General features: G+C 20.5%; 1 protein-coding gene across 1 annotated transcript; it reads left to right on the forward strand.

Annotated features, from left to right (window-relative positions):
• Positions 1–16,845: 16,845 nt before the first annotated feature.
• F5B22DRAFT_77625 (uncharacterized protein) lies at positions 16,846–17,752 on the forward strand. Its single transcript, XM_047980560.1, has 3 exons — positions 16,846–17,099; positions 17,154–17,222; positions 17,288–17,752. Exons 1-3 carry the CDS (start codon positions 16,940–16,942, stop codon positions 17,605–17,607), a joined length of 549 nt encoding a protein of 182 aa, XP_047832338.1. The 5' UTR covers positions 16,846–16,939; the 3' UTR covers positions 17,608–17,752.
• Positions 17,753–17,761: the final 9 nt, after the last annotated feature.

The following is a 17,761-nucleotide window of genomic DNA, read 5'->3' on the forward strand; positions in this document are numbered from 1 at the left end:
AATAGAAGTAGGCTAAATAGCAGGTGATTGAATAGAAGTAGTTCGAATAGCAGTAGGTTGAATAGCAGGCTAAATAAAGGCAGGTTAAATAGAAGCAAGCTGAGTAGTAAGTAATTAAACAAAAGCAATTCGAATAAAAGTAGGTGGAATAGGAGTAGGTTAAATAGGGGTAAGTTAAGGAGTAATAGTAAGCTGAATAGCAGGTGTATAAATAGAAGCAGGCTGAATAAAAGTAGATTAAATAGTAAGCTAAATAAAAGCAGTTCGAACAGAAGTAGGTGGAATAGAAGTAGGTTAAATAAGGGTAAACTGGGGAGTAGTAGCAGGTTAAACAGTAGTAGTAGGTTGAACAATAGTAATAGGTTGAACAGTAGTAGCAGGTTGAACAGTAGTAGCAGGTTGAACAGTAGTAGCAGGTTGAACAGTAATAGCAGGTTGAACAGTAGTAGCAGGTTAAACAGTAGTAGCAGGTTAAACAGTAGTAGTAGGTTGAATAGAAGCAGGTTAAATAGGGGTAAGCTAAGGAATAGTAAGTGGTTAAGACCCACGGGTAAAGAGGTTTAAAGAAGGAGTAAGAGTTTAAATAATATTATATAATAGTAAAGGTTATTAAGGTTTTCTATTTTACAGGAGCGGTATAAAGTGAGCCCCTTTTTAACATAGGTTTAATAGTTTTAAATTATTATATATATTAATATAATGTATGTTTTTTTTAAATATAATGTTTTTTCTTTAATTAATAATGTTATAAATGTTATTAAGGTTTATTTAAATAAATAGTTAGTTTATTATTAATATAACTTATTAAGCTAAAGTATTATTATTAAAGGTATAAATATTTTTACTTTAAATATACTTTATAAGGTTATTTTAAAGAGCTTTTAACTATTTATATTCTTTAAAAGTTAAATCCAGGTTTATAACTATTAAGCTAAGCTTATTTATATAAAATTAATTATATAACTATTATAAAAAGTTTAAATATATACTTTAAATAACTATAAAAACGTTAAGGTTTTAACTATTTTAAATATATTATATAAAGTAAGCTTTTAAGTTTTTAAGCTTTTTAAGTTCTATAGTAGGGCTATTAATTCCTTAATTATTTAAAATAGCTTTAGTTAAGTTTATTAATATACTTTTAAAAAGATTACCTATAAATAGTATTATTAATTATAAAGCTAAAGCTAACTTTTACTTTATTTTAAAATCTAGATTATTAATAACTTAATATCCTTAAAATAATTAGTATTAATATATAAAGTATAATAGAATGTAATAATTTTATTACTTTTTTATTAATAAGCTTTATATTATTTAAGTCTTTAACTTTAGCTTAATATTAAATAATAGCTTTAATAAAGTTAACTTTAATTATAGTTTTATTAATATTTTAACCTATATTATTTAAATAGCCTTATAAGTTTAAGGTATAATAATTGCTATTTATTATATTAGCGGTAATTAGTTTATTTAATATTTTTCTTTAAAGTTATTCCGGAATTTATAGCTTATATATAATATATTCCATTTTTATCCTTTTTATAAATTTATTATTAATTATTAAACCTTTTAGCTTATTATTCTTTTTAACTTATAATTTATTCCTTTTTAAAAGATTATTTAATATAAAATTAGTTAGAATAAATATTTTAAATAGCTATAGGGAAAGGGTAAAGGGCTTTAAACTATTTATTAAAATAAGTAATAAATAAGTATAATACTTTTTTAATAAAAAGTGCGGTAATAAAAGAAAAGAAAAAAGAAAAACGAAATAAAGGGGATAGGTTAATAAGGGAAATAGGAAAAGATGGAAATAAAAAAAGAAAAAAGTAATAAACTATAAGCATTTATATATATATTTTAAATGTTAATTATATATAATAAGCTTTATTCCTAAATATTTATATATATAAAGGATTATTAATTTATATTAAATATAATATTTAAATATTATAATAATTTAAGCTTTATTTACTTCTATTAATAATAGATCTTATTTATTATAATTAATATATTATTTAAAGTATTAAATAAATTCTAACTATTAATACTAATTTATTAAAGGAAGTATTTATTAATAACTAATATTTTTACTCTTTTTTTAATATAATGAACCTATTTAAAATGCTTATCTTATATTACTTTAATATAATTATATATATTATTTATATAGCTTATAATAAAGTAATATAGGAATATAATAACTATTTTTTATTTATTATAAACCTAGTTTAATATATCCAGCGGTATAATATACCGGATAATAATTTTAACCTAGGAATATTATTTAAAGATACCTTTAAAAGCATTATAAAAGAAATTTCTCGCTTTAATATACTATAGGATATATAAAAAGCTATTAACTATTAGCTTTATTACCTTTAATTTAAAGTTTATATTTTAAAGGGATATAATAATATAGTTATTAATATAGCTTAATTAAACTAATCGGAATAAGTTATTTAAAGTAAGTTTTATTAATTTATACTTTAATATTAACATTTTATTAATTATTATTATTATAAAGGTACTAGTATATTTATAATGCTTAAACTATATTTAATAAATAAATTAATAAAAAAAGTTATTTAAACAATAGGTTTTAAATATTTAATTAATACTTTAATTAATATTATATAGGGTTTTAGCCTACTATTATTACTGTTTAAAGAATTGCTTTATATAAATATAGCCTATTTTTAAAATAAATTATATCTTTTTTAATATATTATAATAATAATTTTTAATATAAAGCAATATAATATTATATAAAATATTTATATAATATAACTTTAAAAGGCTTATTAAAAAGGTAAAGTAATTTATATAAGGGGAAAGCTTAACTAAAAGGTATATATTATTATTATAGTAAAAGCTAAATAATAGGTCGCTTAGCTTAAAACTTATAATTATTATAGAGTTAAACGTTATTTAATATTCTATATTATATAATACTTTAATTATAATAAAAAAGGTAATTAAAGTAATAAGGATTATAGTTTAAGGTAACCTTATCTATTAAACTAACCAAATAAGGTATTAAAGTAAGCTAAAGAACTAAGTAATTAAAGCTCTTTACGTTATAGGAGCTAGAGGTGCTAGAGGTATTAAAAGTATTAAAGGTGTAGCTAAAGAAATAATTATTAAAATTAAAGTTAAAAGGATAGGTAATAGTATTAATAGTTTATTATTAAAATAGTTATTATTTAATATTTATTTTATAATATATTTATATTTTTACTATATAGCTAGAAATACTATCTTAAGGTTATAAAGCTTATATAATATAATTAATTAAACGATAAAATTAATTAAATAATAAGATTTATTAAACGATAAAACTGGTTAAATAATAAGATTAATTAAACAATAAAACTAATTAAATAATAAAACTAGTTAAATAATAAAACTAGTTAAATAATAATTATATATATAGGTTTTAAATAGTAAAATAGGTAGGTATATAAAATAAAGTATATAAAAACTAATAGATTTAAAAAGTAATATATATAATATTAAAAAAAGGGGTAATATAAGTAAATAAATAAAAGGAATTAAAGAACTATTATATATAATATATTATATTAAATATTAAAGCTTAAAAATTAAAAAAGATAATTATATTTTTATTATTTTTATTATATATTTATTTAAATATATTATAAAAATTATATTTATAATATAATAGTAATAAGGTATATTATATTATATATAATGAATCATTAAAAACCTTTATTATATAATAATAGTTTAAATATTTAGCGCTATATATACGTTACATTTAAATTTTTATAATAACTGATAATAGTTTACTTTATTAAGCCCTTTAACATTTTAGATTAATGTTAAAAAGTTGTCCTTTTTTTGCAGCATTTAGTTATATTTTTCTTTAAGTTAAAAAGATATTAAAGTTTGGAATATTCTATTTAAAAGGTTAAATTCTACGCTTAATGCCTTTTTTTTAAAGAGGTGGTAATATATAACTTTATAAGTATTATAAATTTATACTATAAAAGTATTATAATATAATCCTAAATATAAATAAAGGTTTATAGTTAAATTTTATTCCAAAATAATAATGTTATTATAAAGGCGTTAAAGGTATATATTTATTATAAAATATATTAAGTATAAGGTATAGTATATTAAAGGGTAAGCATTTATTATTAGAAATTAGTTACTTTTAATATATAAAGATTAAAAGTGTAATAATAAAAAGGAAAATAAAGCAACGTAAATATATTATAACCGTTAATTTAAACTACTAGTATTTTATAAATAATGTTAATCTATTTAATAAAAATAATAATAGAAACGTTTAAATTTAAAATTAATAAATACTTTTAATATTATTAATATTTAATAAAAATAATAATAAGAATGTTTAAATTTAAAATTAATAAATACCTTTAATATTATATTATATAGTTATTAAATTAAATTAAAAGTTTATTTAAGGTAAAAGTATAATATATATAAATGGTTTTATCCTTTAGGCCCCTATTTTACTTTTTTATATTTCCTTTAATATTTATAACATTTAAACGTTAAGCTTATTTTTATTGCTTTTTATTTTTAATATTCTTTAATAAAGGCTATTATTTATTAATTTAATAATAAATATTAAATAAATAGCATTTAAAACTATACTGTCTTTACCGTTAAGGTTTATTTAAACCTTAATATTTAATATATAAAATATATTTTTAATATTAGTTAAGTTATTATTAATCCGGTTTTTAATATTGGTTAAATATTATAAACGTTTAAAAAGGTGTATTTTATTTAACGTAATAAGTAAATTAAATAAATTAAGGTTTTTAGTTTAACTGCTTTTATTTATATTAAATATAGTTAGGGATAGGTATTAAACTAAACTACTTAAACCGTTAGGTATAATGAAATGGGTTAAATAGTTACCTCCGGTATTAGGGGCTTTTATTATAGCTTTAAATGCCTTTTTAAATTTATTACTATTTTAATATAGCTAAGTTTAAACCTTTATTTAGTTAAGCTATATAACTTTATAGCTATTTTAAGTAATTTTAACCTTAAATACCCTTTATTTAATAAGCTAGTTAAGCTTAAGATTTAAGTTATTTTTTACTGTAAGAATTATTATAAAGCAATATTTATTACTATAATTTAATTTATATATTTAAAGGATTAATTTATTTATTTATTATATTTTAATAGATTAAAGTTAAGCTTAAGTAAAAGTTAACCAAGCTAACTTTATAATTTTATAGGCTGGATTAAACTAAATCTTAATAAAGATTAAGGTAAAAGATTATTTATATATTATTTATAATAGTGCTTATTAATTTTAATAAAGTAATAGGGTATATATTAAGGCTTACTTATATTAAAGGGGTTTAAGGGATATATAATTATAGCAATATTTAACATCGAAAAATAAAGTTAAATAGAAATTTAAAAGGCAAGCTGTTAAATAATTATAGTATATTCTTATATAAAAGGTAAGCTTAAAGTTTATAAAGAGGTTTAAAGTATAATTATTTAAAAAAAAGAAAAAAGGGTAGGATAAAGTTAAACCTATTACTTTAATAAAACTACTTTAAATTTATTTATATTTAATAACTATAATATAAATATTTTTTATTAATATCTTAAGCCTTTTTTTATAGCTACCGGATTTATTTTTAAATATATAAATATTTAAAACCATTTAATAAAAGTAAGTATAATAATTAAATAAGGTAAAAATATAATTTATTAAGTAGCATTTATTTAATTAGCTATACTTAACATTTATAATATTGTTTTAAAATTATAAAGCTATTTTAATTAATTAAACTAAAATACTTTATAATTTTAAATTAATACTTTTATTATTTAATTATAAATATAGGATATTGTTTTTATTACTTAGCATTAAATAATAATAATAGCCTTTATTAAAATATTAGGTTTTTTTAAATAATTATATGATTTTTAATAAATAACCCATTCCGACTTTTAACTATTGCTTTAGGTAGCATTTATAAATAATTATAGTAATAAAATGTTTAAATAAATAATTAACCTAAGTCTTTATATATTATATATAGATTAATATATATTACTTTATATTACTCTATATTAGCTTATTAAGAATACTGCTATAATTTAAAAAGTAAAATAGCTTAATAAAGTAAAAATAGTTATATAAAATAATACTTTTATATAACCTATTATAGTAATTAATAAGTTATATATTTAACTTTTTAATAACCGTTATTAAGATTAAATATATATTTAAAAATAGTAACCTTTATTTTAATTAATAATTAGTTAAGCTATATGCTATAATAGTTAATTAAGCTATATATACTTAAGCTAAAGGGGTTAATACTATAATTGTTTTATATAATAATAGGTAAATTAATAAATGTAGAATTAATTTATTTATATTATATTAGGGTATTATTTAATAACGGTAATTATAAGTAGCTATTATTATTTAATATATTAGGATTATAAAAGTTATAATATAAGTTAGTTTAAAGTTTAACCTATTATTATTAACTTTTTAAAGTATAATATTTATATTTATATTTTTTATATCTTAACCTAAGTTAAATTATATAGGTGGTAGTAAAAAGCTACTTATTAGTATAATTATTATATATATTAAAGCTCTTTAATTAATATTTAATATTAGATAAAGTTATTTAGGTTTATAAAAAATAAAGTTTAAGTTTATTTTAGTTTTATTATTATTAATCTATATTAGGTTATTTAAACCTTAAGTTTTATTATAACTATTATTATATATTATTTAATATAGCTAGTTTTACTATTTTATTTTAATTATTATAAATCTATACTAGGTTATTTAAACCTTAAGTTTTATTATAATTATTATTATATATTGTTTAATATTATTAATATTATCCTATATATTTTATATTAAACCTATTATAAGTAATAAAGGGCTTAATATAATAATTTAATAATAAAAATAATGTTATATCCTATAATAATTATATAATTATATAATTACGCTTTTAATTATTACTATTTCTATTATTATTATTTAATTAAAATGGATATATAAAGTTAAAAGTATTATTAAGTAAATTATTAATATATATATATTATATTAATAAATAATAAACCTTATAAGTTAACTTTTAAATAAATAATTAATTTTAAGTAATATTTATAAAAGTAATATAAATAGAATAAGTATAATAAAGCATTAACGTTTATTATAATTATATAGTTTTTAACTTTAATATTAATAAATGTTACTTTAATTAAAGGTAATTATTTAAAATTATAATAGTTAATATTAATATCCCTTTTATTATATTATTACTTCCTTTATTCCTTTAAATATTATTAACATTTATTATAAGTACCGTTTTATATTATCTTTAATTTTTATTATTAACTTATAATATAAGCCTAATTTATTTAATAGTATTATTAGTACCCTTAGCTCTATTTTTGGACCTAAAGCTAACGCTTTATATAAAAGATATATTGGGCACCTTTAAATTAAGCTTAAAAGGACTTTTAAGGCGTACCCGGTTCTATAATGTTATACTAATATATAATATAGTTATTTTTAAAAAGTATTCTTATTAAATTAAAGGTATTTAATAACTATTATAAAGCGGTAGGGACTGTTTAAAAGTTTATATAATAAAGCTAATAGTATTATAAGGGTTAAGTGTAATTAATTCCAATATATATATCGTTTAGTTTAATAATTAATAGGTGTTCAAGCTAGGAATGCTTATTAGCTTATTAAAGTTTAAGAACTACCCCTTTATTACCTTTAATTATATAATAAGTATAAAGATATTTAGCTTATACCTTAGAATTATATTAATATTATTTATAAATATATAAGTATAATAATTATATAATTATTTTAACTTAAATAATTATATAATTTAAGGATTAATTATAAATAAAAGTTTAGTTTAATACTTTTTTTAAATTTAAGCTCTATTAATAATATAATAGTTTATACTTATATTATAATCCGCTTTATATAAATCCTTTTTATATTATATATAAATTAATGTTAAATAATATTTACCGTTAAGAGTGTTAGAAGCGGGCGTTCTTTTTATGGACCTATAATAGGGATGTCCTGCTAAAGTGCTACCTTTATAATCTGCCTTACCTTATATAGGTAAATTGCTTTTATTTCTACTATTTCTACACTGTTTTAACATTATATAATATGCTTTATTTATTATATTTAAAGTATATATTATTTAAATATCCGTACTTAAATAGGTGTATGGGTTATTTTAGGTATATTATATCCAGTTATTATAGTATTAATATTTAATATTTGTAAATTATTTCCTTTTAACGTTAGAGGCTGTCCGGGCGAAACCTTTTAACCTAACTATGGAGGGGCTAAGTAGATCCTGGCGCCCAGCCCCTATTTACAAGTTGTGTAAATGTATTAAAGGTTTTAATAAGGTTATTAACCTATAAAGTTACGTTTAAAAGAAGTATAACAATTTTAATAAAGAAGAAAGGGTGTGGAAAGTATAGCAAATTATTATATTATAATAGTTATATTTAAAAACTATTTATAATAATATATTTAATTTTATAATAATTAAGTTAATAAAGATTTTATAAGGTAATTTTTTATAAAAGGTTATTAATAGTTAATTTATATAATATTAAGCTTATTAATAATATTATAAAGCTATTATAATATATATATATATTAAATATAAGGGGTTATATTTTAAATTAAGATATTAAATAAACGGGGACCTAAGGGTAAACCTATATTAAAAAGATAAGGGCCCTTATAAAATCTTTATATAATAGGCTAATTAAATATAGATAAGAATAATAATATATTTAATATATTAAATTTTATATATTATTACTTATATTGAATAATATAATATATTTTAATTAATTATATTAAATTTTAATAGATTGTAAAGTTAAGCTAAAAGTTTAAGTTATAAATAGATTTAAAGGAAGTTTATTAATTCGTTAATAACTTGCTTTAATGTTAATAATTCCTAATTAATATATATAATAGTATTAATCCTATTTATACTTTATAATGCTATTTAACTATATCCTTTTTTATTTATATCTATTACTTAATTAATATTATTATCCTTATTCTTTTTAATAATTATTATATTAGCTATATTAAAATATAGCGTTGCTTTATATAGCTTTATAATAGTTAAAAATATATAAAAACGCTTTTAGGTATAAAGCTGGTTAATAATAATACGTTTACTTAATTGCCTTATAAATGAAGCTTTAATACGATTTATTTATTTATTATTATTAAAGGTGTATAATAGGAGCTTATAGATTTAATTAAAATAAATGATTACGTTAATAATTTTATATATAATAAATAGGATAGTATTATATTTTTAAAGGTTAATAGGTAGGTAATCCATTGGTATATTATTGCTCTATTATAACAAATTAGTTAATTTGGCGGAAGTTTAGAGCCGTGGCTTTATTTACTATTGGTAACATTTAGAGCTGTTTTATAGGTTAACTTACGTTCTCGGTTTTGTTTACCTGTCTTTTAGGTGGCATTATATATAAGCTATAAAATAGCTAATAATTAAAAAACGTTATAATGGATAATAATTAAGCTAATAATAAGCTTTTTAAATATTAATAATATAATAAGTATTAAATGGATAATAATATTAAAGATAATAAAGGGGTTTTTTATTAAGGTAAAGCATTGCTTATATATTTATATATTAGGTATTATTAAATATATAAAGATATAATAATTCCTACTATTTGATCCAAGTAAGAGCATGGTATAAAAAGCTTAAAATAGCGATTTAAAGGATTATTAAGGTTATTAAAATAAGCATTATAATTAATACAAATATTAAAACGTATATATATATAAATAACTATAAATGTTTAATAGGTTTCCTATTAATATTAATTTAAGAACAATAATATATTAAGCTATATTAAGCTACTTATATATTAAAGATACTATTTATACTATATATAAATAGAAATAAATAATAAAGATATTAAAACATATATAAATAATTATAAATATTTAATAAATTTTTTACTATATTGGGCTATATTAAGCTACTTATATATTAAAAATATTATTTATACTATATATAAATAGAAATAAGTAACGTAGATATAAAAATATATATAAATAATTATAAATGTTTAATAAGCTTCCTATTAATATTAATTTAAGGATAATAATATATATTTATATATATATATATTTATATATATATATCTTATAAGCTATATTTTATTTACTATATATTATAAACCTATATTTAATAAAACTTTAAAATAAAAAATCCAATAATAATATAGCTATAATTATATTTTTTATTATATATACTTAATTATTTAATATACGAAATAAAATAAATAGAATTAAATATATTTTAAAATAAAAAATCTAATAATAACATTTACTATATATTATAAACTTACACTTAATAAAACTTTAAAATAAAAAATCCAATAATAATATAGTTATAATTATATTTCTTATTATATATATTTAATTATTTAATATAAAAGATAAGATAAATAAGATTATATATATTTTAAAATAAAAAATCCAATAATAATATTTATTATATATTGTAAACTTATACTTAATAAAACCTTAAAATAAAGAATCCAATAATAATATAGCTATAATTATATTTCCTATTATATATACTTAATTATTTAATATATAAGATAAAATAAATAAGATAAATAAAATTAAGTAAGGTTTTAAAATAAAAAATCTAATATTTTAACTATACTTATATATATTAAATAATTATATCTACCTTTTACTTTTTTTCTATTAATATTGCTATTTCTCCCCCCCCCCTTTAACTTTAGCCCCTATATTATATAGCCCTTAACTATTTTACAATATTTAAGCCCTTAAATATTTCACTTATTAATTTTTAAACTATAATAAAAGTTATATATAATACCCTTAAAATAATCCTAAAGCACTATATTAATAAAGGACGAACCGTTTATTTTAAGCTATAAATATAATATAGCAATATAATATTTATAAAATGTATTATAATTCTATAATAACGTTAGCATTATTTATAAGTATTATTAAGTATAATTTTTAATTATAAAAAAAGATTAATAGTTATTAAATAATAACGTTATATTTTATAAAAAGTATTAAATACCCTTTTAATTTAATAAGATATATAAATTAAAATTTATATAATCCTTTAACCTTAATAAAAAGCTAGGTTAATATTTAATAATATTAGTAGGGATTAAAAGAAGTAAAGAGGGTACATCGTTTATAAGTTACGAGACAAGGTTTCTTAAGCTAACCTTAAACTCCTAAGCGGCAATTTCCTAACGGTAAAGATTAATTAGGAATTTTAAAAAGCTTATAATATAATTAACTATAATACCTTATAGTTATTTAAATTTAATTCCTACGGAAATTATAAAGAAGCTATATATAATAACTAAGTTATATACTTTATATTAGGGTACTATATAATACTATTTAACAGTTTTAAAATAAAGGACGTATATTTAAAGAGTAACTTATATATTACTACTTAAAAAAGTATAAAAGATTTAACACTATTATAAGCTGTATAGCTTAAATTAATAGTTTTAAATAGGTTATAATAATAGGCCCTAAGAGCTTATAAATAGCAACATTTATTATAAGTAATTAATACTTAAAGCTTATAATTTATTAAGCAACACCTTTAATTAAAATAGGTTTAAGGACTTTATAGTAATATATTAAGTAACCAGCTAAATTACTTAAAACTTAAAGAGGCTTTTAAAAAATAATAAAACTATAATAAAATACTAAAAGGGAATATATAAGATTTAAATAAAAAATAAAGGCTAAATCTACTATTAGCTTTATTATAATATTTTAATATAAATGCTACAACTTTTATATAAAAATAGCTAGGTTTTAACGTAATAATTATAAAGGTATTACTAATTACTTAAATATTAACTAATGTTTTAAGTAATGCAGCCTCCTATATAAAACAGCTAAATATAAAAGAAATAAATTAAATTAATATATATTCCATCCTATTTAATTATTAATAATTATTAACTTCTTTATAATACTTTTATTAAAGATATTATAATTTATCTTATTAATTTATATTTAACTATTATATAAAAATAGCTAGATCTTAATATAATAATTAATTAAATGTTAATTAATATTTTAAATAATGCAACCTTTTATATTAAATAGCTAAATATAAAAATAAAAGATAAATTAAGTTAATATATATTTATTTTATTTAATTGCTAACTTTTTTATAATACTTTTAATTATATTTAATTATATAAATAATACTTAATAAAAAAAGAAATAGCTAATATATTACTATATATTAAAGAAAGATTATCTTATTATAAAAACCTTAATTCCTATCTTATTTAACTTATTTAACTATTGCTTTATTATTATTTATTAATTTTAATACATTAATATACCTTAGTTCCTATTTCATTTAACTTATTTAACTATTACTTTATTATTATAAACTAATTATAATATATTAATAATAGCCCTTTTAATTAATAAATCTTTTATTACTTAAATAATATATCTTTAAATAATATACCTTTTATTTATAAAGCTTAAACCTATCCTTATAATATTTATTTCCTTTATTTCCTTTATTTTTATCCATTTATATATATTTACTCTATATTAATCTTAACTATAATATGTAAATTAGGTTCACTATTAAAAAATTAACAACAAATAGGCTAGCTATTAAAGGTAAACCATAATAGCTTACCGTAACTATTTATACCCAAAGCGGCTATAATATTAACTATTATAATATTAATTACTATAATATAAATTATAATAATATAAATTATAATATAACCCCTAACTTAAAAGATTTAGATTATAATATTAATTATAGTTATTATAATAATTTAAAAGCTTTAAACTTAAGCTTTAATAAGTTTTCTCCTATTACTCCTATTACCCCTACTATTATTATTATTAAAGAAAAGCTAAATAATATAAATAACATTATTAATATTTATATAAAAAAGAAGCTAATTTAAAAAAAGGGTAACTGGACTTAAAATAACTAAGGCTATATATAAGTAATAAAAAGAAAGGGACCATTAAATCTATTATATATAACTTAAATGTCTAATAAGGTTATTAAAGCTCTTTTATTTAAGGTAGCTAATAAAGAGCTATCTTTAAAATGTTAAAAGAACTTTAAAGAATTTAGCTTATTGTTTTATATTAAAAAGGAAGCCTTTAAATAATATATTAAAATAATATTGGAATATCTTTTAACCTTTTTTAATTAAATTAAAAATTAAAATTAGTTAATAGCTTTTTATAATTGGATAAGGCTTAAGTTATAGCTTAACCTTAATCTTTTTTCCCTTTCCTTTAAAGTAGGGTATAATTATATAAACCTCTTCCTTAATAATAATAATAATTATATATTAATAAACTATATAATAAATAATTTATTTTTAAGTTTTTTTTATATAAACTTTATAAAATAATATATAGCTTTAATTATTTTTCCTTTATTAAAGTAATAATTATATATATATTATAATTAATATAACTTTAAAGTTAAAAAACTTAAATTAAGGTTTCTTTTTTACGCTTTAATTAATTATATAATTATTTATATTCTATTTAATATTAATATTCCTTATTATATAAAGTAACTTAATAAATTATAATAAATTATTAATAATAAGGATAAATGGTTTTAATAACTTCTTAATATATTATAAATTAATATTTAATTAAACTTTATTAAAAAGTACTTATTAAAATGGAAGCTATAATTGCTAAATAAATTCTTTAATTAAATATTTTTAACTTTAAACTATATTATAAAGGAATATTATTAAATTAATCCTTAGCCTTATAATGATTTATATAGCATTTTACTTTAAATTGCTTAAAACTATAATATTAATTAAGCTAAATTTAATAAATATTTAGTAATTCTATTAATTAATAATTATAAAAAGAAGGTTTTTTATTTATTTTATATATAAAGCATCCCTTTTATTAAATTAAAGTTTTAGGATTATAATATTATTTTTTTAAGCAATAGACCAAATTTAAATATTATAAAAATACGATCAAAATATAGTAATATTAAATATTAATAAAAAAAATCTAATGCCTTAATAGCTTTTATATAAAATTATATATTAATAATATTTTAAACAATAGTAGCTAAAGATTTAAAACCTATAATTAGGTTTAAAAAAACTTTAATTTAAAGTTAAATTTAATATAATAGGTTTCCCTTTAATTCCCTTTTAAAATTACCTAATAATAATAACTATAATAAAATACCTTTAATATAGTATTATAATAAAAATAGGATATTAGAACACCTTTAATAATAAAAACTTTTATTATATTTTTAATTAAAAGTTAAAGTATTTAACTATATAGTTTACTATAATAATAATTAATTATAGGTAAGGCATATATAATTTTAACATTATATTAAACGTAAATATAATTATTTAATTAATCCTATAGGATAATATACTTATTACCCTTTATAATATAATAGGTAATAAGATCTAAGGTATTAAATTACTATTAAAGAAGGTAAAATGCTTATTATAATAGTTTATATATAATACTTTACTACTAATTAAACTATAGGTTAAAGGTAAACTATATAATTTTTTATATTTAATTTACTATATACCTTATATATTAATAAGCTTATATATATATTATATATATAATAACTATTTATTAGGTATAATGTTTAACTATAAGGTATATTTAAAAAGGTTTCTTACTATTAAAACCTATTACTTCTATAAGGAATATAAATATTTTAAAGATATTAAAGCTTATAATTATATTATTAAAGAATATTAAAATAAGTTTTTATATCCTTATAAAAATTATAATATATAAATATCCTTTTTATAAAATTATAATTTTTAAATATATATATAAGCTATATATTTTAAAAAAAAACTATTTGCTTATAATAAATATTTAAAATCCTTTATATAAAATTAAAATCTTTAAAGGTATATATAAGGTATATACCTTAAAAAAAAAACATTTACCTATAATAGATATTTAAAATCCTTTACATTAAATAGAAATCTTTAAAGGTATATATAAGGTATATACCTTAAAAAAAAACATTTATCTATAATAAATGTTTAAAATCCTTTACATTAAATAAATATCTTTAAAGTTATATATAAGTTATATACCTTAAGAAAAAACTATTTATTTATAATAAATATTTAAAATCCTTTATATAAAATGGAAATCTTTAAAGTTATATATAAGCTATATACTTTAAGAAAAAACTATTTACCTATAATAAATATTTAAAATCCTTTATATAAAATAGAAATCTTTAAAGGTATATATAAGCTATATATAATAAAAAAAACTATTCGTTTATAATAGATATAAAAAATCCTTTATATAAAAAAGCGATCTTTAAAAGTATATATAAGCATTATACCTTAAAAACGAACTAAAAAACCCAACTAAGCAGCGTAAGCTAAACCTGGATATAGAGCCAGAATCGTATATGGAATGGGAGCCCTGATCCTGCCCCTGCTACGAAGCCAATTTTACCAAGCTTTCGAAAGCTATTACGGGCCCGCCATTTATACGCTTTGGTTGATGAAGCTGAATAGCGTTAGTTAGTTAGGTAGTATATTGCTTTATATTAAATGAGACATATTACTCCCGAAATAGACTCCCGAAACATGTCTTTAGAGTTGAGATACTTCCGAAAATGGAAAATCATGACTCCAGCGGTTAAGGTGGATGCAGCGAGCCACTTTAGTATGCCTTACATAGTACATATGCAGATGTTACATTCTCGGCGAACTTGCGGATAGATGGCTGCGGGATCTAGCATGACTTGAGACGAATGCTAGATAGGAGACCGAGGTTGTCACAGTCACATTATGTGCTGGGTTCAAGGTAAGATCAGATGAAACCGTTGACAAGTTCGACAGACCCGGATGGCAGAGGGCCGGGAATGGTACAGAATGAACCCATGTACATACCTAGGTAGTCAGACCAGGTCTGTTGGTTTTTTCAATGCCTAGCATCGAGTGTATACTATGTATCTTTCAACTAGGCTCTAGGGGATGTTGGAAGAGCACATTTGCTGGGGATATGTATAAGTATGTAAAAAGAATAGTGTAAGCGAGGGGTTACCAATTGCCCCTGGAACTCCCTTCCCCTCGCTTGCTGTTAATCAAGGGGTCAACACCCCACCCAAGATACCTCAGAATAGTCAGGGAAGTCTGGTAGGTGACCAATCCCGACTGTCTTAGAAGTAAAGTTGCGTTTTTTCAACGCTTGCCTGTCCTTGCTTGCTGGATAGAACGGATGAAGCACAGGCAAGGCAAGGTTTCCTGGTTGTCTGGCGACCTTGGTTGTGGTTGTCTCTTCGTTCAGTTCATAGAACCCTGGATAGCTAGCTACCTGTAGTAATAAGTTGCTGTAGATGCTAAAGAGAATATCTGAGCACGCTTCACATCATCCAACGGGAATGTATTGATTCTACGTCTTCAATGTCTGGTGTTTCATGTCCTTGCCGTTTGTGAAAGGTGTTACTTCGTAAGTAAGGTACTTGCCCAAGGTACCGTGCAGCACCAGGCGCGCGCCGTCATCGGTGCACGTGCCACATCCCGCCTTCAGAAGATTCGCACTGGCATTCAAGCCTGGCCTGGGTGACATCAGTTATCATATCATGCACTTATCGGTCTCAACAAGGAACAGCCACCGACGTTGAATTATTTCGTCCCCCACGTCGCAGCAAGCAGCAACTGGAGCCTCACGCCTCCGTTCCCCGACTGTCTGCTTGCTCCATGGAAAGTCGGTGCACCCCAACCCCGAGAACCACTTTGACTCCGATCCGATGATACTATGGAGCCCTTCAACACCCACGATCCGCCACCGCAGCCAGGCGGCCCTCATCCTGGAGCCATGATGAACACCCTCGGCCCGCCGCCGCTGCCGCCGCAAGCCCAGCAACTGCCACCCCAGATGTTCACCACCGCTGCTCAGTTGCTAGACCTTACTGATAGTAAGACTGCCAGCAACAGGCCGCTTCTTTTCTGTGGTTGACCGCGACGTCTAGAGAAGCTTCTACTTGTCCTCCGAGACGGCAGGAAATTGATAGGTATCCTCCGAAGCTGGGACCAATTCGGTGCGTCGTAATCCTCCGCCTTCTCTATATTGACTTAGAAGCTCACAAGTATGCCCCAAATTCAGCAAACTTAGTCCTCCAATCTACCATCGAACGCGTATTCGCAACCGTTACAGATCCCCAAAATCCCCAAACGAGGGGCGTATATGCCGATAAATCGCATGGTATTTTCCTCATCAGAGGTGAGAATGTGTTGCTACTCGGCGAAATCGACCTTGACAAGGATGATGATCCACCTTTTGGCTACGAGAAAGCCGAGTTTGGCCTAGTCGAAAAGCTTGCAAATGAACAGAAAGCCGTAGAGAAGGCGAAGGAGACGAAGAAGCTCAAAAAGTTGGCCACACTGGGATTTGAGGGGGAGAACATGGGCGAGATTCTACTATGAAAAATCTTTTGCTCAAGCGGACCTACACAACCGAGATTCGACAAGTCGAAGAATTATAATTGAACCAGCGTCACAGCGACAGGCAAGCAAAGACTGGCTTGGGTGGAATTGGCAGAATATTGTGAAATGCCCTTCCACCGACAAAGAGTCAATG

This window comes from Xylaria bambusicola, assembly GCF_022495145.1.
Source record: "Xylaria bambusicola strain CBS 139988 unplaced genomic scaffold F5B22scaffold_13, whole genome shotgun sequence".
Taxonomy (NCBI): domain Eukaryota; kingdom Fungi; phylum Ascomycota; class Sordariomycetes; order Xylariales; family Xylariaceae; genus Xylaria; species Xylaria bambusicola.

What these genes read in the sequence shown, in the direction of transcription:
- F5B22DRAFT_77625 (XM_047980560.1), top strand. Translation starts at nt 16,940, where the DNA reads ATGGAGCCCTTCAACACCCACGATCCGCCACCGCAGCCAGGCGGCCCT. An exon ending in GTTGCTAGACCTTACTGATA is followed by an intron (nt 17,100 to 17,153) that starts GTAAGACTGCCA and finishes CGCGACGTCTAG; the next exon opens with AGAAGCTTCTACTTGTCCTC. An exon ending in CCGAAGCTGGGACCAATTCG is followed by an intron (nt 17,223 to 17,287) that starts GTGCGTCGTAAT and finishes CCCCAAATTCAG; the next exon opens with CAAACTTAGTCCTCCAATCT.